The sequence below is a fragment of the Rhipicephalus microplus genome, chromosome 7, assembly GCF_043290135.1.
Source record: "Rhipicephalus microplus isolate Deutch F79 chromosome 7, USDA_Rmic, whole genome shotgun sequence".
Taxonomy (NCBI): Eukaryota; Metazoa; Arthropoda; class Arachnida; order Ixodida; family Ixodidae; genus Rhipicephalus; species Rhipicephalus microplus.
In genome coordinates, this window is record NC_134706.1 from 95,063,374 (window position 1) to 95,090,527 (window position 27,154).

Genomic DNA, 27,154 nt, shown 5'->3' on the forward strand with positions numbered 1-27,154 from the left:
CACAACGACTTCGACGTACCAGCTCAGCGGGTTTTTTCGTTGGAGCGCACAAACAAGTTTAAGTGCACTAATTGCGTTTGGCGAGACTACCTAAATCTCATCGATGACCACTCTAAAGCCCTCCAAATTGTCTCAAAAAAAGAGGCTGCTTTGTGGTTATATGCATCGCAGGGTTGTAAAGTTAGATGGAAAACAAATTGACTGTTGACTTCATCCACCGGATAGCGTAATACCATGAATGTGGCTCGGTCTCTCGTATGACGAGAACCTGGCGTCCACCCCCGAGTCGTCTGTTGCAGCTAATATTGCGGTACGTGCGGTCGTGGTATGCTGCGTTGATCCCGCTCAATTTCAGGGCTAGGGCTTTCGGCTGACCTCTGGTTCATGTGGCTTTCTGTCGCCGAGTCTCATCTCACCGCTGCCATCCAGTTGTTGCGACCAGGGTTTGCGGTACCGGAGATATGAGATCAAGGTGTCGAGGCAGGAGGAGGTAGAACTTCGTGGAGAGGGTTTATTCATGGCGTGGGCTCTCTGGCCCGAAGCTATAACTTGAAAGATATACATTGAAAAAAGCTGTCTATTGAACAAGCTCCGTGAACCACACTCAGCAGCCCGCGAAGGCTGAATAAATACAGTTTGGTATCCCCAGATCCCTAGATTGGGGAATAGGGCCATATGGCACTGTCCAATAGCATGTCCCGCAGCACACACGAGTGTCATTATACCGGCAGCACCCCCAACAAACACACACACAAATACACAACCCGAACATGTGTATGGTCCCGGCGATGCTGCCTCCTTCGACGAATCTTGCTTCAGCGGGGTGAAATGAGGCTCATCTCGCCGCTCGGGCCGACCACCCATGCTTTGTGGAACGGCAGTCGCAGTCTAGGCGCCACCGAGGGGCCATGCTTGTGCATCTGGTGCTGATTTGAGCGTCGGCGTCTCATCAGTCAGAGACGCACAGCGGGATGGTCCGACGTTCGTAATCGGCGGAAGCCCGGCATTGTGGCTTTTACTGGGGCACTAAGACAACACGTGTTGAACCTTTGCGCGAAACCGAAGGACAGCGGTGCTCCGTAAAGTAATTTCAACTACGCCGCGCCCAGCATATGGAAACAGCAGGGCGTCTTGGCAATCTTTGCCTCGCGAGGGGAAAGTTCAGGGCTTTGATATTATTCAACTTCCTAAGTTGATTTTCCTGCATTTGAGCCAGGCGATCACGTGTCGAACAAATGTGCACACTCAGCTCGCAGAAGATTCAGAACAATGCGAAGTAACACTTATCACACTCTTGTATATTTGCTTCATGAAGTGTGTGATATGAATGAACAAACCGAATAACATAAATACGTGCAGACTCACAACTTTGTTACCCTTTATTACAGTATATGGCTTTGGCTTTCAGCGTTTTGAATCAATTAGGTTTTGTTATTGTAATCAGAAAATTGGGTATCGGCTTCAAGTTGGTAAGTTAAAACTTTGTGAGCTCCTTTAATGCTGCCAAGCTTGTGTGTTCAGAAAAGAGAGAGGTGATTTAGAGTACCATGCGCTTTACTCCACAAGAGTGTTGAGCTGTAAAAGAGAGTTTAGTTGAGATGCACTAGAAAACAATGACCTCGAGCTGTAGGAATTCGGTGAATATATGTCTTTAGTCTGTGTTTTTATCGTCTAAGCTTGGCTTCAAGGTTGATAATGTCTTAGTAAGTTCTCTTCGCATCCGCAAGGATGAGCAGTCTTGATACGATAAAACTGGTATCCGAAGAACCAGGCAAAGACGCTTAAAACACGCTGCCCTAACTTATACACGAACAAGGAAACCTAGAATATGTCTCCCTGTATACCTCGAGACCGTTTGAGGGCAAGTTACAGGCAAAAGATTGTGTTAATTGTAATTATTAAAATTTAAAAAAAATGCTCTCAGCTCAAATAGCATCGTTTTATTCCAAACAATGCGTAATTCGCCCAAACAAAAAAGATTTTCGTTTAAACACATCTACATCTACTGCAGGTTTGGTATTATCCTGACTAGTCAACAAAGAACGATAGTAAAATGTAAAATTGTCATCGTATATATATATATATATATATATATATATATATATATATATATATATATATATATATATATATATATATATATATATATATATATATATATATATATATATATATATATATATATATATATATATATATATATATATATATATATATATATATATATATATCAGGAAACCTCTCACTTTCCTCAATCGCACCAATGTGATGAGGAAGCTTCATGACTCTGGCCTCTTGAGGCCAAATTCGCCGGCTTTCAAATGCTACCTACACGAGCGCCAGCAACGAGCATAATGAATGGTTGTCATATTCTCTTCTCATTCAGTAGTCTGTAGGCTACCACAAGGCTCAGTTGTCAGGCCCACTCTTTTTTTCACTGTATCCTAACGATTTCCCTTCCGTCCTACTATGTTCAAAAGCTTTTATGCACGCAGATGATACGGCACTAGTGTTTATTGGCAAAAGCCCAAGTGATATCAAAGGAAACGTTAACGAAGAGTTACAGGGATTACAATTATGGTTTAAATGAAACCACCTACCACCTATACATCCGTACACATAAAACTAGACGCAATGTCATCAATTGTAGTAAGAGACAACTCAATGTTCGAAGGCGCAAGTTGTAGATGCTGTACTGCTGCGGCGAGTAGCCTGGTTTAAGTACTTAGGGGTCATGTTTGACTGACACTTTAACTCGAAATCGCATATAAAAAAAAACATTGTTCGAATAAGCACAGGGGTGTCACATGATACTAAAAGGCCGTCAATGTTTTGGCGCTACGATTCTGTGCATCCTATATTTCGCATTTGTGCACACTCACTTGGGCAGTACATAAAAACAACTTACGAAATGTCACCTACAAAAAGTGTGACGAGGATCATATTCTCTAACAGGACAGATAATACGAAACAACTGTTTAAACATGTGCGTATACTACCGCTAGACTGTGTTCACATCTTGAGTTTTGCTGAAACAGTGCCCAAAAACAATAAAACGTGATGACCGATCTCATTGAGAACCTTTCCGTTACCCGCGTGCTGTGCAAGAGCTGAAGCGAACTGCTTCGATTGACCGGTTGATAGAAACGCCTGCTCTCTAAGGATCATAGAACTTCAGGGCACACTCATTTGCGATGCCATGTTTACAGATGTGAAAGAGCAGAGTAACTTATATATGACCGGGAAGTGCTTTATTTACAGTTTTTGGGTGTAGCAAAAATACATGTGATGCTTTGCCCACTGTTCCCTCTTTAATTGCATTGTGTGCTTTTTAAATACTTGTATCAAGTTTCTTGCGCTTTGTAACTGTTGTAACCACTTGAGTAATGACGCAAGCATGTCCCGAAATCAGTCCTACTACTGACAGCAAGACTATGGCACCGAACAAATGCTTGCGCAGTTTTGTGTTATGCGGATTTAATTGGTACAAGATTTTTGCGAAGTTACAAACAAAAACCTTCTGTACCTTAGCTATCAAGGAGTTTCATCATTGAAAAAGTGATCAGTGGCAACCAATAAAAAAAAAGAAGTTGCTTTGTTCTCCAGTGGCAGCATGTAGCTCAGAGAGGCTTTGTTCTTGTGCAGAGAGCCAAGGTCGTTGCGCAAAACAATACAAATACCATAAATCCTTTTTTAGAAGCTTTTCGCTGCGTAACGTGGAGCCAAAGAATGATACTTTATTGTCTTTCGTTAAAATAAGACTGTCAATTGTGGATCTATGCTTGTTGTGTAATTTCATCAGGTGTGTATGTTCATCCACATTAACTAATTTCCTCTTTTATCTTGACCACATTCTACGCAGCATAGTGTGTTTGCAATACCTGCTGATTTTTTGTGTTGTTATGTATGACGCCTAATGAAGCAAGGCCCATTTGATTACCAAGAAATGCCAGGGCGTAATATGGGTTGTGAACACCACTTTCGTTCGGTGATTGTGTGCGGTCATAGTAATAGGAGGCCACATTAGATAGTTATGAGAGTGAACGTTCTCGTGAACACCCATAAGTTAAAGGCTGTGCGGCATGTGCTTTTTTTAAAGAAAAGCGAAACATAACAAAAAATGTTTTGTGTATGAGGAAGGAACAGCTTCACAGTCTCGAAAAGACCTCCCTTGACGCAAGACAACGCTTGGTAATTGAGACAACACGCGAAAATAAAATGCACGTGGAGGCGCCACCTGTAGAATCTAGCAACAAAGACAGTGACGTAAGAGATTTTAAAGGCGTCTTCTCGGTACTACATAGCTTTTAATCGATAAAATTAAAGTAAGTTGGCAAATGTTGGTGTCATAGACCTAGCCTACGAGGTTTGACATTGTTTTAAAGATCCAATGTGGCGAAAATACAAAAACCACATTTTGCAATTCGGAACGTCGCTTTCAGAGATGTCAGCGTGAAATTTGAAGGAAAGCACCTCCAACCTTGATATTGTGCCCTAACAACGTACTTATCATAGCCCAACTGGTGGCCTTAAAGTTCGTGGAGTGCAGTTTTTCTTTCTACATGAAGTCATTTTTTTTCAATGTTTCTTTAAAGTAGCTACCGCAGCCGTTACATCTGTTCAGAGGTAGTGCTCCGTCCTACCGTGGAATATGACGTGAAAAACTATGAACATCTTTTAAACACACGAACGACTCATGTTTAAAAAAGTGGGTTTCTATTCTGGAACATGGATGGAGGATGTGCAAATCGCTAAAGATAGGGTAACTGGAAGTGCTGTTTTTGTTTTTATCTAAGTGATTGCATTGAAGCAAAACGTAAAGCATGGTAAGTGGTTCACCACATCTCTCAAGACTGGGTGGATCACCACCAGACACAAGATTTCCATGCGTTCTGTGTGTGTGTCCTATTCTTAGCTTGGTAAATGTTACTTGTGTTGGATAGAACCTTGATACTGATGCAAAATGTTTCATGATTGTGATTGATAAGAAGTATCTCAATGTTATTTTGTTTTTTTCGATCTCAAGAGCGCTGCAACTAAACTGTGAGCTTTTGCTTTAGGGAGCTCTTTAGTTGTACTGCACGGGTAACTATGAGTGTATCAGAAGAGCTTTGTTGGATGGATAAAGCTGGCTAGTTGGCGAACACGTTTTTTTTTTTCAATCTTGCCGTCAGCTGGTACCCAGCAAGTTACATTATGCTGCCTGAGGCTGTATATGTGGCATAGTGTTCAACAATGTGGGACGGTGAACACAGTTTTGATTGTTTTACTGGTATCGACAGCTGTCACTACGCGTAGATAGTTTATATCACCGTGCGATGCAAACTGAATTGTCTAATGCATTGAAGGGCCTTTATTATTGAACATGCCTGTGCTATAAAAATGCTACTAATAAACACCGGAATGCGGGTATCGAAAAAAGACGAAGCCATTGCTACGAAGCACACAGAAGTTCAATGCCTCGAAACATCAGTAAACAGTTCACAAAAGGCGCATTTGTGTTCACGTTCAAGATAAAAACGCATGGATATGTTTAATAGGTGCGTGCTTCGTAACTTCCAAGAACAGTAGCTCCCCCACAGTGGTGTAGCGGTTGGGGTGTTCGGCTGCTGGCGCGAAGGTCACAGGTTTGCGGTGGTCACATTTCGATGGAGGCGAAATGGTCGACGCTCGAGTGCTGTGCATTGTCAGTGCAAGTTTAAGAACACCTTACTGTTGAACTTTTCGGAGCCTTTCCTATAATCTTATTGTGGTTTTGAGACGTCGAGCCCACAATATTTTTGTTATTTTTATCTGCGCCATTGTCATGACTCATCATTACAAAAGAAGGCCGTGCAAGCGCTACTGGACTTCTTGCGAACTACTGGCCTGTTGGAAAACTTCTGAGTGGACTGATTTTCTGTGTGCGTGTGTGTCCATTTTTGGTCTTATTTATTTTTTGCCTCTCTTTTTCAACGCCCTATTCCCAAGCTCCTTTGTAGGGTAGCATACCGGATACTAGCATCTCGTTAACCTCCCTTCCTTCCTTTTTCTTGTTTCTTTCTCTCTCTTGTTATTTTTTATCTAAAAATGATACGTCATAGTCTGTCAACTGCGACTAGCACGTTGGCCGCTGTACAGTGGATGTCATCATAAGGCATTCGATGAGTAGAACGGCAGCTTGCTCGGCAAGACCTCGTCTATGTAATAAGTAGGGTATCCTCATTGAAGGATGGTAATGACAGAAAAACTAGATGAATCAATCATTTTTTGTGCTGTATGCGACATGCTCACGTTTGGCGTTCATATTAAAAGTATACGAAGAAAATGAGCATCTCGAAAAATGAACTGAGCATTCGTTCAATTTCACTTAAATGCTTTCTATGGAACTTGTATGAGAGGCACCCGCAAGAAGGCGAGTGCCTGTATGGTAGATGGAGTTCATTGTCTTCAACGTGTCATTCGTGAAACACTGCTAAACTATGGCCTATAATGTAAGCGTGTTAGTGTTAGACTCTTGTACCGATCAATGAGGCATTTCTTATAATGGCTCCACGAGCCACGTGAGAACACTCTGAGAAATTTTTATAGTTGTTATATAATCGTTTCCTGTATTTTATGTTGTACTAGCTATTTTAAATTATTGATTCTCGTGAAAACACTTTGCTTCTAGAATCTATCTAAGCAGGCACCTCATTGACGGCACAGTGGACTCACCCGACTGTCCAAACGCTAGAGTTGTTGGGGCGTGCCGATTCAGTGCTTTTGCACGTTCCCCTAATGCCCTTCCTTCCTCGAGGCTATCTGCATCAAAATCAGAGTCTCAGGGGAACGCCAACTTACAGAAATTCAGAGTTTTGTCCTGCACCGAGGAGTGTTTTGTGATTGCCCCGGTTAGAATTACTGATGACTTTCCTGCCGCAATTTTGAACTTGCCACTGGAGTTGCTTACATGCTAATGCAGCCGAAGTTTATCTTTCTAAGAAGCGGAAATGTGCTTCCCAAAGAAACAGCGGTCCGGCACATGTCAGGTTCGCCTTCCACGTTTCCACCCTATTAGTCGGCGAAACGAAGGAAAGGACTATATTGCGAGAATATTTCAAATAGCCACCAATCCGTAAATATTTTGGCCCACTTTGTTGTTTGCGTAGCTGATGACGGTGAAGTCGTGACTGCAGCCGTTTGTAATGAGAGGGAAGCTATGAGCAGCCCGTTTTTAATCAAATTATCTTTGTTCGAAGCGTCGGTGTCATTTAACTTTTCTATCACGCTATATTAGGAATATTGTTATGATCCCTTGCCCAGCATGACGCCTGAATAGACAGTTTTAATTTCAAGTACCAAAGTGGCTTTGTGGTAGACAGTCTCGCGTTTCATTCAGATGCCTTTCACAACAATGCCACTCAATCCTGGATATTTTTCGTCAAATCTCGCCTAATAGCGGTTACAGACACCAGTGACGGCACTACGAAAATTGTTCACTGTGAATCTCTAACCGCAGGCTGCAATGATTCGTAAGTCCTATTCTAAGTTTTGATCAGTATTTTAACCCAAACTCTCAACCTTCTCAGCATGCTATCATAATGACTCAGATTCATGTCCGTCAGTAAGACAATGGCGTATACCGGTCCCGATGCCAACGCTAAATTAGCTGTCCCAGCAGAAGTTATAATAGAATCAATCCAGTCAATTGTGAAACTCAGACGCATCTATGAATGGCCGCCAGTGAGCATATGGTTTGGTCTGAGCTCTCCTAAGCGCAATCTAACTGTACAGAAAATTTTGGTAACGTGACCGGATCTCCTAGAATAATCAAAGATCAGAAACGAGTGCAGCGAAATTATTCTGGTGAACAATCTACTAAGTGCGCCTAAAGCATGAGTTCATTGTCGCGTTTACGGGATGGAGGATATGGTAATATATATAATGACTCACATTCCTGTTCCGAGCGAGACAGACACTTTCTCTTCTCTTGGTTGTATAACGTCTATGGTCGCAAAGTGCCATGCTCCTTTGCGGTATTTTCGCCCTGGAAGTATGTTGTTATGCGTAGCAAGCTTTCTTTAAACACGATGATATTGTGTTCAAACTAATGCGTTAGATCTCGTAAGAATCGCCGAGCTCAAGGGGGCGCAGAAGGGGTGGCGCCCCCGTTGATATCAAACGAGGGGCGGCAATCCTGCCGCATCACTTCACTCTATACTACTTTTTACGTGATTTTTAATGCTAATCGTTTACAACTTCGCATGTTTTTCAAGACAATGGCGATAAAGAACTCTTGATATAGTACTCAAATAACTGTTTACTTCCCATTTTTACCACGAGATGCGGGGGCCCTATGGAAGTCTTTTGAGAAGTAAACATCAGCTCTTCATTTTTTCTTCATTATTTTTGCCTCTATTGTGGAGCTCGTTCTCTCTTGGAATTGACGCAAAGTAAAGAGCGAGCGAAGAGCTTCAGTTGCACTGGTACCCTCCTCCTCCCCCGATCACATTGACAACCCTGCGCGTCTATGCTGGTAGGTCGGTTCACACTTCAATCGCACAATCAGCTCAACTGCGGTATATATGTGTGATTGCTTCATGTCAGTTGGCACTGCTGTTCTTTTGTGCCGTGTTATAAAATGGTAACGTTCTCAATCTTTTTACCGTACCTATAGCCTGTTCGCTACAGCTGAAGCTGTCAACAGATAGTAACCTCTGCCAGGCCTTGGTGTTCTTTGCTCTTGCCAGCTTTCTGTATCGATATAGAAGATGAACAAAAAAGCCTTTCTTTTATCGTTTTTTTTTCTGACAGGCAAAGCGCATATTGCTCACTGCCCACGAGTCCTCGAGTGAATCGAATCGTAAAAATATGCGCGCTGAGTTCGTTCAATGTTGCTATTGTACTTAACAGTGCCGTTTGCAATTTTCTCTCATCCGGGAAGGAATAGTTTCTCAAACCTCATCAGGTTAAACTCTCGAGTGCCACCGAGTGTTCTCTTTTTATTCGTTTCCTCGTGTAAGGACACGTAAAACAATCCTTTTAGAATAGTGCATCGTAAATGGAACCTGCAATGACACACAAATATTAAAATAAAGCTCACTACTCCATAATAAGAGAGCCAACTGAAAGTTGTATTCCCGACGGGAAACCACTCTGCATGACGATTGCTCCTAAAACTACCAGAAAGAAAATAAATTGAATGTACCAGAACGCATGAATTCCTACCATGGCGTCGTTGCTCAAGTAAATATAGAAAAAAAAACAGTATGACAAAGCGCGTCCCTGGAATAATGTGAGCTGCTCCACTTGAAAATAGAAATTAAAGAAGCGTATATTAGCAAAAGACTGCAAAGTTTAGCTTACCTGAAAGTGAAACCGCATTTCACTTTATAAAATCTTTCAATGCTTACGTGCTTGCGTAATCTGCATAATAGGTTTTCCCTACATATCATAAATTACATTGAGCAATGGCGGTAATAATAAATACTACATTCGTACTTATACTTTGAAAGAATAATTCTAGAGGTCATCAATCATGATTTCTAGAAGCGTTTTTGGAGATATAGTGCCGACATTAGGATACCTAACATTCATAGGATTCAGACAATGGTACTAGATTTGTAGATTAAATGCAAAAAGACGTCTTTCGTAGAGCACAAAAACAAGAGTTGTAAGCGCTTTCGATATTATTTGGTCTACCCAAGGATTACTAGCTGTAAAACGGCATAATTTGGAAGCTTGAGGTCTGGGAGTTGATACAATAGCACTTTACAAAAAAAAATAAAACAGATGTGGTTCTTTCTTTGTATTTACTAGTGTCTCGTTCCACAACTTGAGCTCCTTACCTTGAAAAGCGAAAGAAAACTTTTTAAATACATACCAGAGCTGTTGTTTCTGCTACATATTGTGGTTATTGAAACATTCCACCTATGTACAGTTAGGCATTTTCTTATATAAAACGCAAGGTCGAACTATGAGAGATAAAATTTCTTTTCGCATACGTATTCATAGTGCTACAGCTTGTGTCGAAATTAGAATAGATTGTATTTAATGCCCTTGGCCCTGTTCTGACATTATTTCAACAACATGGTGTGAGGGTACTCAAAAGAGTTTCTTGGCGTCAGGCCTACTGGCATTACTTTTCAACGCGTTGCAATAGTGTGTCTGCTAATGTCGCAGTTGAAGAAAACGGGTTCGCGGAGAAGCTGCAGATGCTCCATAGTCAGACAGTTCAACTCCCTCGGGACAGTACCTTTAACGATAAGGCCGTATATTGTGGCGCCTACTTGGACAGCAATATCTTGTAGTAGAAGCATGGTCCTTGTCTTCTTTGGTGCCGACATGAAGTATTCTACATTGATTTTGTTGTGCACAGATCTTGTTGCGCACTCTGTTGCGGCAAATATAAACGTCGACAAGTACAATGCGCCCGAAATGGTTTATTTACACAACAGCATTCTGAACTCTTATCCTTTGTGCTGTCTTTTCTCGCTGCCTTCCTTCTAACAGTTAATTTCTTTTTCTATTTGTCGGCCTTCAGTGGTAGTAGGGTTATGTGTGCGGAACATTAAAATAGTGTACATATTTCAGCAAGGGTGTCTTTTATGAAATAGAATGTACGGTCAGCCTTTTAAAACCCACGTTTTTGTTTCCAAGTGCAAATACAGTTGCTTTCAAAATTATGTGGCACGCTATACATCTTTCGGGAAGCGAACCACATCGGCACTTTAGCCCATAACATCATCGAGAAACAGAACTTCAAGGAAGGCATAGCGGCTGCTGATGTAAAGAACCTTTAAGCCTTATTAAACTTGACACAAAAGCAGTACTGAGGTATTCCACCACTGCTTTTCCAGATGCACCTCCCTTATATTCAAATCAGGATAAGTAGAAAACACGCCTAATGAAAACTCATATTCAGCGATTTCAAATGAATGAGAATATACATGACCTACAGAATTCAACATTGGTGACAACTTAATTGGAATCACTTTCCGTCATCGTGGCAACCATCTAATTCGCTTTAGTGATCACGTTGCGTGGTTTAGTGATCACGTTGGTTTAGCTTACTTTGCATTGCATTGAATTCAGGAACTTTTTTTCCCTGCGGATCACTATTGGACAACGCAGATGGAACGAAATTTCGTGGGTGCACAACCTAAAATAACAGTGCCTCTTTTGTGGCAATTCTACTTGCTCACTCGACCCCCGAAATCTTAGTTATAGAGCAAAAAAAAATGAACGGAACGCAATTATACTTTCTGAAATCCTATTCATCTTTGAGAGGAATGCCGTATTCCTCAATAAACAGAAGATATGAATGCTATATGATATAATCATTTTCAGGTTTGTCTCAGTGATGCATTGTTTACGGTGCTCTCCTGGTAACCCAAGAGTAGGGGGTTCAAAAGTGGTCCTAGCAGCCGCATTTTGATAGAGACGAATTGCTAGAGCCATGAGTACTGTACTTTTTATGTCTGTGTAAATTATTAGCGTCACTCAAGCCAAAGGACGCACTCTGCAATAAGGTTTGGTCTAGCCACTTTTTCAGTGACTTATGGTTAAACGTGAAATATCTATAGGTGTCACGTAAAGCACTTAAGTGACGTCGTTATGGTGATCGCAAGCCAGATGTCACCTTAAATCAGTACGTTATTTTTCATGGTGACGTTTTTCGCTTGCTGGACATTTTGCTATCCGTCTCCTTGTCCCGAAATCAATGCGTATAGCACAGTAGTTTATCTGGGCTCAGCCTTGTCTATGTTCCTTCTTCTCGCATAAAGCCTGCCAAACGTGCTAGGCAATTGAGGGGCCCACAGTAACTAGAAACTTCAAAAGGCCCTTGGACAATTCATTTTCTTACTGATGAAAAGATGGCATCGTGATATCCCAAACTTTCACAAAAATTTCTTCTTAAACACACGTTTCGCAATATTCTCTGCTGTTTCGTGGAACTGTTCATTATTTGTTCATGTCTATACTATATAAAAAGTGTTTGACTGTAAGAAATTAATGAATTCAAGAAGTATGAACTGTTTTTTCTAAAATTACCATTCCAGGCTCATTAGGCAATATGCGCATTTTTAAGTAGGCATCCGACAAATCACGATTAACAATGTTGACAGCATGAAAAGTATATTCTTCCAGATCATTTCCTTGATGACCGCACAGCCTCCAGACATCCACGGTTTCTATTATTGCTTTATTTTCAAACCAACTTGATTTCAAAGAAACGCGCTTCTGAGTTGGTGCGTCTGCGTGCATTGTGAAATGGTGAACGGGTCGGGATTACAATGCGCCTTGAGATGGCTTTGAAATGATGGCGCTCTTGGCTGTCGGCGTAGAGCTTGGGCTCGATATATCATCCGCCTACAAGAGGTTCTCCATCTTAAAAATATATTCACAAACTTTCTATGGTGGTTACTTAACCTCGTTCTTCCATCCGTATCAGTGTTTCCCAAGAGGAGCTGTTTTTGCAGTATTTCTTGTATGCATTGCCCGACACCATCTTTATGGCGCACCATGTCACAGTGAAATGATATTTACTCTCCTGAAAAGATGGCGATGCTTTCCAGTAAAAGCTCTAGTTTTGAGATATGCTTAGTATGAAACCGTAACACAGCTATTCGATTAGTTCAAATATAAGCTAATACGAAATTAGAAGTGTCAGTTTAAAGAAATATCATTACCACAATATATGGTATCAAGTTTTGGTGGTGATTTCTACTAGCCCGGATTTGGGAGCTATTCACTTACGGATGTGGAGTGCAGTACTGCAGCAGCTAAATGTTCAGTCGAAAACCACTTTGCCCCTCATGTGCATGTTTTCTTTATTCTACCGGAAGCCTTCATTTCTGTGCATTTTATTCTTTAGTACATCAAACGACCCAGTGTTAAAACAGTAAGCTACGCTGCGCAAGCCCGCGGAAGTTGTGGAGCGTGAAAAGCTACTGTGTCTAAGTTTCCCGACAAACAAGTTCCTTTTTGAAACGTTGGCTATGACGACATTATTCTTTCGTCAACGTTTCATTACTTTGTGCTCTCATCTCGCTTTGAACTTTGATCAAGCTCATACATTATATAATACACACATGAGCAGCAATCAACTAATAAACCCATCAATACTAGCATTCAATCGAGTGTTATTGATTCTATATTCTTTAGTGGAGATTCTTTTCGCCTTTGCAACTTTATTTAAACACAAAAGCTTTTTGCATTATCAATAAGGAAATTGTTACGAAGTCCTCGTATGCCAGATAAGCAGCATCGTTAATTGGGTCTTTATGAAAATGGTTGGCAACGTTCAAAACAGATTACTACAGATATTATTTTCGCACGTAACTGTTAACTTCCAAAGTTCCCTTCTCCAAATGGTGAGGAGTTCTTGGTGTTGTCCTATACACTTGCTTTTCATACTAACTCAAGAAGAGAAATTGACAGGGTGTCGAGTGTCCTTTCAGGACAAGCTATGGGGCCACGACTCATCCAGTGAAGCTTCCTCACAAGACACTCGTTTCTGCTGAAGACTGAGATGCCCATTTCTCTTGAAGTTTCATTTGCTACTCTCCTTCTAGCAATTTATAACTTTGCGCAAAGTATTCCCAAAATTTAACCGTAAATGCCCTAACTCATCGTAGAATTACTGCTAAAGTCATTATTTCAGAACTATATTGCGTCAGTTCAAAACGTCCGCTGAAATATCATAAGAAACTAGGTACAAGTGCATTTAGTAAGTTCTTCACAACTTTGAATTAAAAACTAGGTGTTTATTATCCTAGTTGTCCCTGTTTAAATGTTATGGCGTGGACAATCGTGGGCGCCTGCGCAGTCAGGGCCGCCTACGCGGCAATAGATGTCTTCTATGTTCCTGCTATTTACACTTATTCAGCTGGTTTGTTAACTTTGCTCTCTCTCTCTTTATATATATATAAAAGAAAGAAGTGTATACCTAAGGGCTCGTTTTTTCGTGTTTTCACACAATAACAATGAGATCATCTTATTTACTATAGATTGCTTCTAATAAATTACCCTATACATTCCTTATCATTATTGTCTATTAAATCTGATATATATATATATATATATATATATATATATATATATATTGTGAGCGCAGTCTCCGACTCTTCTTTATCAATTCGATGTGTCACCATCATTTGTATAATTTCTTCATCTGTATGTATCATCATCAGTGTGTAGCTCGAGCTCGGCTCGAATAAAGCTCTTCCTCATAAGTAGTGGAGGTGCTATATATATATATATATATATATATATATATATATATATATATATATATATAATCGAGTGCCCGCCTTTACATGGGTGGATAAAAAACCAGCCTTGAAATCTCCCTTCACACCAAGTGGGGTACTTACACCAGCATCCTTGGCGATGATGACAGCTTCGCAAGCCGGTTTGATGAGGCCACACAAGTCGGAGCCGCGAATCTCGCATAAACGTCGTAAATGACGTCGGTGACAACTTTGGAGCCCACTGCGATGTAGCAGCTAGCGGACGCTGATTCCATCAAGCTCTGAGACGTTTCGTAGTGTGTTCAGTCAAGTTGCTTGCGAAACATCAATACCCATGATGTTTTTACGTAGGTTCACTCGAATTTCCATGATTTTACCTGGCACCAGGCCATCGAGCAGCGCCGACACATATTGTTCGTTGAGGTTCTTCTAGTTGTCGTTCGGCTCAACAGGAATGAAAATGATGGTGTTGGCCTCTGGCGAGCACAGCGCTCCTTCATTCGGTATATTCAATGATGAAGATGCCCTGGTGTTGCGCCTCATTGCCTTTTGGCTCTTCACAAGTTTGAAATCGTCGTCAGACAGCGTCTCCTTGCCATCACGGTAAGGTCCCGTCCACTCCTTGGACGCGGCCGCTGTGGACGCCGCAGTATCTGGAAGATATCCAAGCTTGTCCATATACATCGCCAATGAACGCAGTTGTGGGCTTTGCGATTTCACATATTACTGCGGAAAAACGCAAGAGCTACTCTAAATCTGTACTGCAAAGCAGACAATTCGTCGTCGTCATCTGTACTAGAGCAGACGCCTCAATAACATTGTATATACTCAACGTACATGCGTGTATGACAAACAACAGTGGTAGTAACGACATATGATATGGCATGAATGCGTCAGTTTGTTTTTAAGCCAGAGTGTATGGAACATCTCGCTGGATGCATCGCACTACATTGATTCGCACATGGCATGCGAGCTGTGGGTTTTGATCTTCACAATAATTCAGTTTTATTGCTCAACCTGCAACACAGTAATAAGTCTAGAGTACAAAGAATGACACCTCTGTGTCCCTTCAAGTAATAATATAGCTCATGAACACCTTTGCGTATATGTAAATAAAAATATACAATCGATTCAGCTACACCGTATCCTATCTTTTTCGTGCCTTTGTATTGTAACCGAAAGCATCCGCCGGCGTGTCGTGTCCAAATGAAACTCTTCTTCATACGGCCAAACTTGTGGCTAGGAAACGGGAACTCAAACTACAATGATCTATGCGTGCTGTACACTAATAGCGGCGAAAAGAGCGTTGGTCATTACTGAGAGTGACATCCGTTCAAACACGTCGGCTTTTGTGAATATACCTTAAAACATTTTAGCATCGCTAGTTACCGCGTAATTTCAACATCTAACTGTGATTGATTGATTGATTGATATGTGGTGTTTAACATGACAGCAGTTACATTGCAATGGGTCGGTAACATAAAAATATAAAATAGGAGCACTTGTGGCAAACTATACGGGACGCTCCGTGAAGCACTCTTTTCATTTTAGGTGCTCCGCTGCGCGAAATAAACAGTCGTTCCCATTAAAATATTAAATTTCGAATTATTACCACAGCATGTCGATGTGACAATGGGCTTTGCTGTCTTGGGCACTGCCAGCGCTGCCTCTGCATCAAAACCTACCTGAAAGACTGGCTTTACACTGCGTAAGCGCTTGTGACAACCTTTATTTAAAAGGGCTCATCCACCGTTGCATAAATTTTCAGAAAATAAAAACACGCTTCATGCGTTTCTATATAATTTCAAAGTTTTACCAGGGCGAGAAACAAGCATCTGCGGCTAAACGTTTCTTGTAATCTCAAAGCTTTTGTGGACGGGCTTCTTTTTATGCAAATAAGTCATGCAAGATTTTCCATAACAAATTACCGCACCAGGGACGCGGGAAAAAGAGGTGGTGGAGCATGTTGAGATCATGAGACACGAGAAAGCAATAACTCAACGTAGGTGACAAGCTTTTAACAAATTGAATAAATGAACTTCCTGTGTGAGCTCACAAATTATCTTTAAAATATTCGCAATTTTCTTGCAAAAACACAACATTTATATATTAAGCTGCACAAAATGTAAGATGTTTGTAAATATTTATAATTACTATATCCTCATAAAACGGCTTCAATTTCTGCAATTAGAATAGCAAACTGAAGGAAATTAAACGTCAAAAATTTCTTGCCTCTTCGCTAAATGATTTCAGACTTCAGCTCCAAAATAATTTACATGTAAACCTAATAATAGATACGCCTATTCCAGTCGTATGGTATCAGCACCAAAATAATTATCTCAACACACTAATGCGAAACTGTTCGTATCAATTCGCATTTGTTGCGTAAGATTTAACTTAATGAGCACCAATGTATACCTGTGTACGCTGAAGACTACACCAACACGCCTCTCTCACAGCTGCGATGATTTCCAAAGGACTAATCAATATTCTGTTTCAAAATATAGGTAGGGTGTTTCCTGTCAAGACAATCCTATGCACAATGCATGAGCCCAGCGCTGTATTTGAGATGTTTTTCAGATTTATGAAAAATGTGTGTTATTCTGTTAGTAACCTTTGTGTTTGGGGAGAAGTGAAGCGTAAATCGTGTTACCTAAAAAAAACCTATGAGAGCAGGCTTGATTGGACCCAGTGTTAAGGCGCGAAAACAGGCACTACCAAAATTGATGTACGCAGATGATATGTTACACGACATCGGCAACGAAAGAGCATCATAGACGACGAAGACGATGAAAGCGACCATGCTCGTGTTGTTGTTGCTGTTGTACCTCCATCTTGGCTGCAGCTGCCTCTGACTCTCCCTGCATATTTAGTAAATATATTTATTTCATTCACTCTCTCACCCCCGTGAATATATTGCTAATGGCTGACAACAAGGAAGATTTGCAGAGATTGATAGACGTCTGCAGTAATAAGGGAGATAGGTTAGATTTTAGATTCAGTAAGAAAAAATCAGCAGTCATGATTTTTAATGATAATGAAGGCAGTGAGCTTAGAATACAGGAGGTCACGCTAGAAATAACAGATAAATACAGATATCTGGGCGTATGGATAAGCAATGAGGCCGACTACCTAAGGCAAGCCGAAATATACGTGATGACTAAAGGTAACAGGAATGCAGCGGTGATGAAAAACAGGGCACTGTGGAATTACTATAGGTATGATGTTCTGAGGGGAATATGGAAAGGGGTCTTGGTTTCTGGTGTGACGTTCGGAAGTGCGGTCTTGTGCATGAGATCAGAAGCTCAAGCAAAATTAGGAATTAAGCAACGTAGAATAGGTAGGCTTGCCTTAGGAGCTCGCGGGAATACACCAAATCAGGCAGTACAAGGTGATATGGTATGGACATCATTTGAGGGCAGGTAAGCTAGCAGCAAGATAAAATTTGAGAAGCGATAGAGAAAAATACATAAAAAATTTGAGAAATGATAGAGAAAAGTACATAAAAAAGATAGAAAGGAAGCTGCGAAATTTGGGAACCACCTAAACTCCCTAAGAAATGAGAAGAGCCTAGAGCAGAGGTTTATAACTACAGCTCAAGGTGCCAAGATACAAGAGGATGAAGCTAATGAATATATAAGAACAAGAAGACATACAAATTTAAACAAAGAAGTGCTTAATGCACCACAATAGGCAAGGACGAATCAAGTGGCGCAAAAGCTCTATTTTCAAACGAGAGTGGGTAATGGCTGAGAAGAGTGTTCATATTAGTACATTAACAGGCCCAGATGGCATTCGAATTATGCTTATATAGGTTAGATATCAGATTCAGTATGGAAAAATCAGCAGTCATGATTTTATTGATAATGAAGGAAGTGAGCTTAGAATAAGGAGGTCACGCCTGATATAACAGATAAATACAAAGATCTGAGCGTTTAGATAAGCAATAGGGCTGAGTGCCTAAGAAAACACAATATACACGTGGCCACTAAAGGTAACAGGAATGCAGCGGTGATGAAAAACAGGGCACTGTGGAATTACTATAGGTATGATGTTCTGAGGGGAATATGGAAAGGGGTCATGGTTTCTGGTCTGACGTTCGGAAATGCGGTCTTGTGTATGAGATCAGAAGGTCAAGCAAAATTAGGAATTAAGCAACGTGCAATAGGTAGGCTTGCCTTAGGCGCTCGTGGGAATACACCAAATCAGGCAGTACAAGGTGATATGGGATTGACATCATTTGAGGGCAGGGAAGCTAGCAGCAAGATAAAATTTGAGAAGCGATAGAGAAAAATGGGAGAGGAGCGTTGGGCTAGGAAAGTATTCAGCTACTTGTACATGAAGAATGTCGATACAAAATGGAGGAAGCGAACCAGAAAATCGACTGGTAAATACTTAGAAAACAGCAGGGGGCCACACCAAAAAGAATTATTGGTTAAGAAGAAGGTGAAGGAAGCTGAGACCGATATGTGGAGAATCGACATGATTGAGAAGTTTGCACTAGAAATCTATTGAACTTTTAAGCAGGAAATTGCCGAGGAAAGGATCTATGATAATACTCGGGGTAGTTCTCTACTGTTTGAGGCCAGGACGGGAGTATTGAGAACCAAGACATATCGGACCAAATACAAAGGGGTAGACACGGTATGCAGTGCGTTTGGAACACTTGCGTGTGGAACACTACCGAACACTTGATAATGTTCTGTAAAGGGCTTCGCCCTATAGTTCAGGATGATGGCGTTGAGTTTCTCAAAGCACTGGGGTTTAGAGACAGGGAGGGCAAAATAGACTTTAAGCGGGTAGAATTAACAAGAAGGAGGTTATCTGATTGGTGGCTAAAGTCAAGGCACGAGTGAAAATTAAACCCTTCACTGCAAAGTACGAGCCTCAACCTCACAATTTAAAGGAAAAAAAATCTAGTTTTTGGTTCATTAAGTATTACGGCTTGGTGGCGTGAGCCACCGCCCGATCTAAAGGGTACAGTCATATCAATCCATCCATCTATCCATCCATCTATCCATCCTTCCATCCATCGCTGCATTTACACCGCATGAAGCGACCACTTGAAGTCGGCTTTTTATGGTTTTATAATGTGCGTGGTTCGGAGCTCTTCAAAGGATGATAGAATAACCTGCAAAAAACGTCAAATTTACATTTTAGACAGCGAAATTTACTGCGCTCTGAAGAACAAACTGCGGAAAGACGACTTTGCACAGCCGCTTCAAATGGTTTAAATGCCGCGCCAATGTGCGCTACGCGCCCTTTGGCGTACGCAGTGCACACACATGAAACTTCGTTTTTCTCAAATCTGAATACCTTAGAGTGATGATGAGCATCGCTCGAAACACTGTTCTGAAATAAACGTTTATTTCTCGCTGATTTCGTAAAAAGTGAAGCTGCAAAAATGCATAGCAATGAGTATAAATTGGGGCTTTGTGACTTTGTGAATTACGTTATTTTATGTTTTTGACATTACTTCCCTCTAGGATGTCTCATTCTTTAGTTCAGACATTACCTATGTGTATATACATTGACAAGAATGAATACTTTTATATTCCTTGCACTGTTTGCACAGAAGTATAGAGTGAATAGCTGAACCTAATGAAAAATTTGGGAGTTGGCCATATAAACGATAAGCAACCTAGGCATAAAAAAATAACTCGTGATACACAGTGTCGTCTTTCATTTGCATAGAAAATTTTATATGAACCTCTGCAATTGATTCAAAACATTGCGTTAAAATGGGCATACACTACTTATCGTCTGCATATACCACTCCTGGTCACCATGCATTTCAAAGCACTGCTGAGAATATTGTAACCTTCTCACAGTATCATTATCGTAATTTGCTCTGTACAATATACGAAAGGGACAATAGTTCCATTAGCAACAGTGCTATTATGAAAAAGACAAATCCATATTTCAGTCCAGTTTATGTCAAGCACTCATACATACATCTGACAAACAGAAAGAACTTTACCAAGTATTATCTGTGAACAACACATGCGATTACAATACCATGTGCAGTCACAAATCCTGCTCACTTTTCTATTGCTGTTGTGTGCACAGCAGTTCAGTGCTTTCCAGAATACTGACGTCTTAGGAGGCACCTACGCAACACATCGATAATTTACACTACACTATTTGTGAAAGAGCAAGTACTTTCCCTGGAAATCTGCAATGACAGTAGGTAAAATAAACCTTTGCAGGCTAAGACTTCCACAGAAGGCTTCTGCTGCAAAGGTTTATCTTACCATTATTTCAGGTGAAGTATTCAGTAGAAGGACGACAAGCCCAATGCTCGTTTACAATTTTTAGGAGGCAAGGTACGCCTACGGCAAAAATCAGCTTCCCTAAATGCGGAGGCAAACGCAGCGACGGGAAACAAAAATAAAGGCGAAATACTGTGGATCAGTCAAGGTTAACAACTACCAGGGCTAAGGTCGCATAGGCGTCTACAGAGTGAACATATTATTCGCCGCTACGTATATTTAGGCCTGTGAACTTATATTCTTATTTTTTTGCATTTAAGATGGGGGTATGCTGCTTGTGAGATAGGCTTTTATTACACCTAACCTTTGGACGATCATGATAGTACTGCACTTGGAGTTAACAACGGGAAAAAACTGTAGAATCTACTGCAGTAAAAAAAGAGTTGACAGCAAAAGCACGAGCATGACACTGCCATTTCCAGTAATGTGCTCATTCCATCAGTCAAGAATGCGTGGTAGGTAAGCTTCTTTGCATCCTGAGGGTCCTGGTTTATTTTCACTGCTCTAGCAGTTGCATAAATAGGCATGCAAAAAAGGCGAAAAATGCACAGGTGCGGTAACTTTTGTGAAGAGACTTTCTAAGCAATCCTCTGGTGACGCAGAGCGCACTTTCCTCGACACTGTGAATAAGTAGGCCAGAAATCGTCCCGTTCCTTCATGGGCCGCTGCTGACTAAGGGGCTTCTCGTGTGAGGCAGCCTTATTCTAACCTTAATCCCCCACGCGACGCAATCTCGTAGGCTAGCTGGTCCCAGTAACGCATTCTCTAGAGGTGGGATGTCTCGTTTTTTCAGCTTCACTCTCCTTCAGACAGCTTCAATCTGTCATTCGCAATTTTCCAACACTGAAAGCGAAAGCCAATGTGCGTTGCTTACATCTGTAAAAAGCAAATGCGGTTGTGCCAGCAAACTAATTTTCATTTCATGCTTTATTTTCTGTTCATAGAATATGAAAAGCTGCAACGAAGTGCCCGCCTAAGCAATCCGTGTAGGAAAACTCACAATACCAGCGACGAAGGTTAACAAGCGGAGGAAGAACGTGAGTACCCAGAGTTTATGGCTGGGCTTATCCCTGTAGTTAGTTAGTCTTTGATAATTACTGGTTCTGTAAGTCCGAAATTTTTCATTCGTGTTGGCCGCCCTTCATTATTAGTGGACCACTGTGGAGTAGTGGGATGCGTTCTGTTTTTCTCACAAATACGTTTTCTTTGCGCAGACAGCTTCTCTATTTTCGATCACACCGGTGTGAGAAAGAATATAAATGCACTGAATGACTAAAAAATGAAACGTTTTGATAATCCGTCAAGATATGTTACTTGCTAAAATTTCTTCGTGAAAAGAAACGCTGTATGGTTAGCCTTCCTTGGCTAAGTCCCTGTCTGCAACGTAGTTCAACGTTATCCTGCAACGGTAGTTCAACTGAGGAGCGTCTAAATATTTAACTCAGGCCACCCAGAACGCGTATTTTGAAATTTGAAAGGGGTGTTGCTGATTAGGCAAGCGGATTTGAGCATCATGTTCGGAATTCATGTGCTACATCGTTCAATAAACAATAAGCTTACGGGATAAGAATAGCAAAGGCCCCTAGCTTCAAGAAAAAGAGCAAGGAACAGACACCGAGAAACCAAAAGGCTGCAGTAACTTACCAGTGTAAAACCACAATCATAGCTTCTGGAACCGGTATTCTGAACGCAGGGCGTGGTTGTGTTGTATCTGCATTTCCACATTGGTATGTAGACAGGGACTTAGCCAAGGAAGGCTAACCATACAGCGTTTCTTTTCACAAAGAAATTTTAGCATGTAACATATCTTGACGTATTAGCGAAACGTTTCATTTTTTTAGTCATTCAGTGCATTTGTAATCTTTCTAATGCTGACCGACTTAGCCTTCTGAAAAGTTCCGAGCATTATACCGGGACCTGACATGATTCACGCGAAAGGCAATGCGTGGGCTCACGAAGATCGAGCAGTACGTATGTAATTAGAATTATCATAATGTTATTGTTTTATATCCTGTTCCAAATGGAGGCATCTACTTGAACTATCCAGCATCCGTGTTCACGATGGCATGCCTCACGCTCGACACGTTCGTAACAGAACTTCTCGTAAAAACACTATTCCGCGCATATTATTGAAAAAACAAATATCACTTGGGCAGTATGAAAGCGCATTGAGCTATTGGGACCATTCTTATTTCGAATGAAACTTTATATTGCATCGTTGTCTCTCAGAAGACGACGCTCTGAGAAAAGTTTAGGGAGTAGGAGTTTTATGCAGAAGTGCAATCGAAAACAAATCTGGTTGCTCCGAAGGAGCAAAAAAAATGGCAGCATATCCATGGAGTGAATGATGGAGATTGGGGCGAAGCATTCGTCCGTCCATTCGTTCTTGCTTCCATCTGTCCATGGGTCGGTCTGTGTGACCGTCCATGCGTCCATCAGCCCGTCCGTGCGTGCGTCTGTTCATACATCTGTCCCTGCGTTCGTCCATGCATCCGCCCGTGCGTTCGTTCATGCCTCCATCCATGCATCTGTCTGTGTGTCCGTTCGTTCATCTATTCAACACTCCGAGTACCACCATCTAGCATTTTTCATCATATATTCCCCATATAAAAGCACCGCCATCCAGCGGACATTCCAAGGACTAAACGAGTGGCGGCACACACACACTTTTTTATGGCTTGCTCTTCGGGTCTACTTTCCATCTTTAACCACCTCGAATTCATGGTATATACTACTTCATTGTATTCAAGGCACTGCAGCCCAACGCTCGCTATACCTTTCTAAAACCAAGGAGGTTACGCCCAGCGAGTATACCGTAGCAACCTTTTTCCTGTCAGACAGTGCTCAATGTACATGCCAATGGCTGCTAATGGGGATCGCAGCATGCGCGTTAACTAAAAGCTGAATTCTCCTGTATTTCATTCCCCCTTAGCAGCCATTGGCATGTACATTGAGCACTTTATTTTATTGTTCAACAACGCACACAAGAAATCTCTCACCGGCACCAACTTGGAGGTCAAAATGTTATACTTGTTTCACACTACAACGGCTACGAGGGACGAACGTGTGCCGTTATAAAGAGCTTCAGCTGTAAAATTAAGACGCTATTAACAACGGTGGATGGCATGGCAAAGGATGAAAGTAAACTTCTTAGAGCTTTTTTTTTTTAAGTACAAAAAATTTACCACGTACCTCTGTGCTTCTCTGCAAGTACGTCAAAGGACGATGGTCTTGTTTTTGGAGGAGCTGCGTGAGATATGGCGCCGTCTGGTCATATTGTGAAGAAAGAAAAGATTTCAATGATGAGCATGTTTTGCTCAGCTCTATATTCTTTGGCGCGGGCGTTTGCGTCCACACTCATGCTACGCACGGGTAACTCTCCTCCTTCCTTCTCACCAGCAGCGCCGCGTTACTTTCTCCGCTTTTCTCCTACCACCTGCTTGCTCTTCTCCTGCGTTCTTGCTTCTGCTCTAGCGGCACATGAACTACTCTCCTCCTCTAGTCTTTTCTCCATCAATTGTAATTATAAAGCGCTTGCAAATGCGGGCCCCTCCCACTCCTATCCTATGCTCCTTCTAGCTATCGCCTCACAACGCCAACGCAGGCAGCGTCTGCTAGCGAGTTTCTCGATAAAAGTATCACAGCTTAACCACGAAGTGAATGATGATGAGCGGGCAAACCTCAGTCTGTCTGTCTGTCTGTCTGTCTGTCTGTCTGTCTGTCTGTCTGTCTGTCTGTCTGTCTGTCTGTCTGTCTGTCTGTATGCCCGGCTGTCTCAAACGATCGTTCTCCTATCACACTAGCCGGTGCAGTGCATGCCTTCACGCCATCTAGGGGTAAACTCAAGTATTTTCACTGCGCAGCGATATATAGTACATTGTGAAAAGCAGCCGGGGGTGGCTACGAAAATCAATATTGGACGTACTGAGCCGCAACATAAGAAGCTGTTTAGAAAAAAAGTTTATTCGCACTATGTACAGAAAACAAAGGTTTCATAACATTCCAGTTATAAGGCCACACACACTCCGGCACATTATGTACCACGGCGAACATCACTACCATGCAATGTAGATGTCATTGCTCTAATAGACATGACAATGTTGGCATGCATTTACACAAGAACTCAATGTGATACTATGATAAAATGAATGGTATAACGATAAAATTGATGCAATGAAACAAAATTGGTTACAAACAAAATCATCAATAACTACTGAACGGGCGCTGCTTAGCACCACGTCGGTCGAAAAATAAGTCGTACATTTTCGTGTTTAAAGTTGAAGGAAGGGCACATCCAATGCCGCAGAAACTCGTGCTCCCTGAGGAACAAAAGCTTCTCAGAGAAGAACGCGAGGACCCCTCGTCTCATTCGGTCCAATATCGGCCTGTCGGCGGCGACTCGTAGTACGGCCTCGCATCGGCTTTGCCAAAGGCTGAACAGCCCCGCAACTATTAAAGAGCCGAGAAGCACCCACGCAGAATTTGGCCAATGGACACGAATAATCGCGCTCCCTGTTCCTGAAAGCTATCATATACCGCACGCCAAAAAAAGGCGGGAGACCACACATTTATTCGATTGACTGATTTGTGGGGTTTAACGTCCCAAAACCACTATATGAATGTGAGAGACGCGTAGTAGAGGGCTCTGAAAATTTTGACCACCTGGGGTTCTTTGACGTGCACACAAATCTGAGCGCACGGACTTACAACATTTCCACCTTCATTGGAAATGCAGCCGCCCCAGCCGGGTTTCCATCCCGTGACTTGCGGGTCAGCAGCCGAGTACCTTTGCCACTAGACCACCGTGACGGGGCCACACCTTTATTCGTCCGATGCCCATTGCTCTCACCTAAGACGCAGTTGGGCCAAGTGCAAGTGTGAACCACCTCTCATTGCTGCAACCGATTTCGAGTAGGGAGCATACTCCAGCCAAACCGCCAGACAAAGTTCCTGGAGATGAACTGGCAACACTGCGGCAAGCATTTGTTTCTAAGGGCAGTTAATTATAGATTGAGTTTGCTGGGGCACCAAGGGTTATATATGAGCGGCCATTGTGTCCACCACTTTAGACTCGGCCACCGCTGTATCTGGGCACGTAGCTTCCGAACTTCGGGGACATGCCAGAAAGGCTCGATACAAAGGTGGTAATACAAATGATTGGGGCCTTGGTTCATTTGGGTAGCTGGCAGGAAGACACGTAGTGATGGCCCCAGATGGTGGCGAGCCATTATCTGCATGAGTGTGATCTCATTCCTTCGTATGCAGAATAAAGTGCGAAGGCACAAGGTAGAAGCCGTAACGGTAACGACGGGGAATGCGAAATCACCTTGATCTCGTGGTTGAGCCAACGCCGGACGAGAAAAATATTCTGTGCCCCTAAAGCACAAAAAAATGAACTGATGCAGCTTTGCACTTTCCTGGAGACGTGGAACACTGGTTTTAAAGAATAGTGAAAATACCAAAATTTTCTGAGGTACACCAATTGAGATAAGTATGGGCGTTCCAGGAGGGGAAAGTGGATGTGTCTCGCTGATTTTGCATCCCTTAGACGAGCTCGTACAACGTATGATCAGATGCTGTCCTGTACAACAAATGCAGTGAAAGGAAAGACAAGTATCATAATGTAAGGAGACTGCTGTAAAGGCGATGAGATGCTGATACGAATGTTGGGGCTGCCAATAAGTGAATAGTGGCTTTTATAAAAGTTTAACCTTGCACCAGAGATAACGCCGAAATGGTGGAAAGCACTAAGAGCATGCTGCAGTGACTGTTCAATATGTACATAAAGAGTAATATCATCTCCATTTGCAGTGACCTTTACTTCAGTGTTACCAGGTTAGAATAAAAATCGAATCTTCTAGTCAGGTTCACGTAGCCGTTTAGCAAAGCTTCGTTTACAGTATGTACAGAACACAAATGCTTCATAAAATTCCAGTAATGGGGCACATACACTTCGGCACATCTATGTATGACGACCAACATCACATCGTTGCAGTGTAAACATTCCTCTCCAACAGACCGACTGATCGCGCGGCACAACTGTTAGCTGGCCAGCGCGTATATATAGGCACTGGATCTTGACCTTCAATGCAGTACTCGTTGGAGATGTGTCTTGTGTGTTTGTAAATACCAAAAATTCGTAGCGTACGCGTTCAGTAGAAGCGGTCTGCGCATTTTTGTGTCTAATGTGAACCTTCTGTCTCTCAGTGCACCTTAGCAGCGACTTGCGTGTTCTAGTAGTACACACCGACCCGTCATTGCGTGTTTCGTGCCTCCCCGGTTGTCTCTCCTCTGCAACGCCGCGGTGAGCGACAGCGTCAACGCCGCCAGCAGTGTAAGTGTTAGCGCCCGCTGATTTGCATTTACGCATGGTTCTGTTTAGCGAGAAATCGAGCAGTTGTATGGAACGTACAGCCACTGGTCATTTAAGTTAAAGAAAACAACCCAGAAACAAAAGATTCTCGGAACATAGTACAGGCATAGAGAAACATACTCTACAGGATTGTTTTAAGTAGAGCCCCTGCATTTTTTATCGAAACGTACAAAACACGCGCTCTTTCGCTCATAGTGTTGCATTGCATCAAAAACAGTTCGGTCTGTGAAATTCCACGTCTATGAAGTTTTTTTAAAATAAAAACACATGCTGCCCAAACAAAGGTATTGATG

The 27,154-nt window shown here is 42.0% G+C and overlaps 1 protein-coding gene across 4 annotated transcripts in view; it reads right to left on the reverse strand.

The window, feature by feature from the left end:
- LOC142767019 (uncharacterized) overlaps positions 1 to 27,154 on the reverse strand; it is a 136,781-nt gene that overhangs the window by 81,771 nt on the left and 27,856 nt on the right. Inside the window, exons 2-3 of one of the 4 annotated variants that reach the window (XR_012884712.1) lie at positions 23,681 to 23,734; positions 14,546 to 14,869 (exon numbers count right to left, since the gene is read on the reverse strand). Coding sequence is in view for 2 of the 4 variants with exons in the window: in XM_075868236.1 (XP_075724351.1) it covers positions 23,681 to 23,755 (75 nt within the window). In the remaining 2 variants the exon portion in view is untranslated. Of the gene's footprint in view, positions 1 to 14,545; positions 14,870 to 23,680; positions 23,756 to 27,154 lie in introns of those variants that run through there. The other 3 variants (XR_012884711.1, XM_075868237.1, XM_075868236.1) reach the window with 3 other exon arrangements.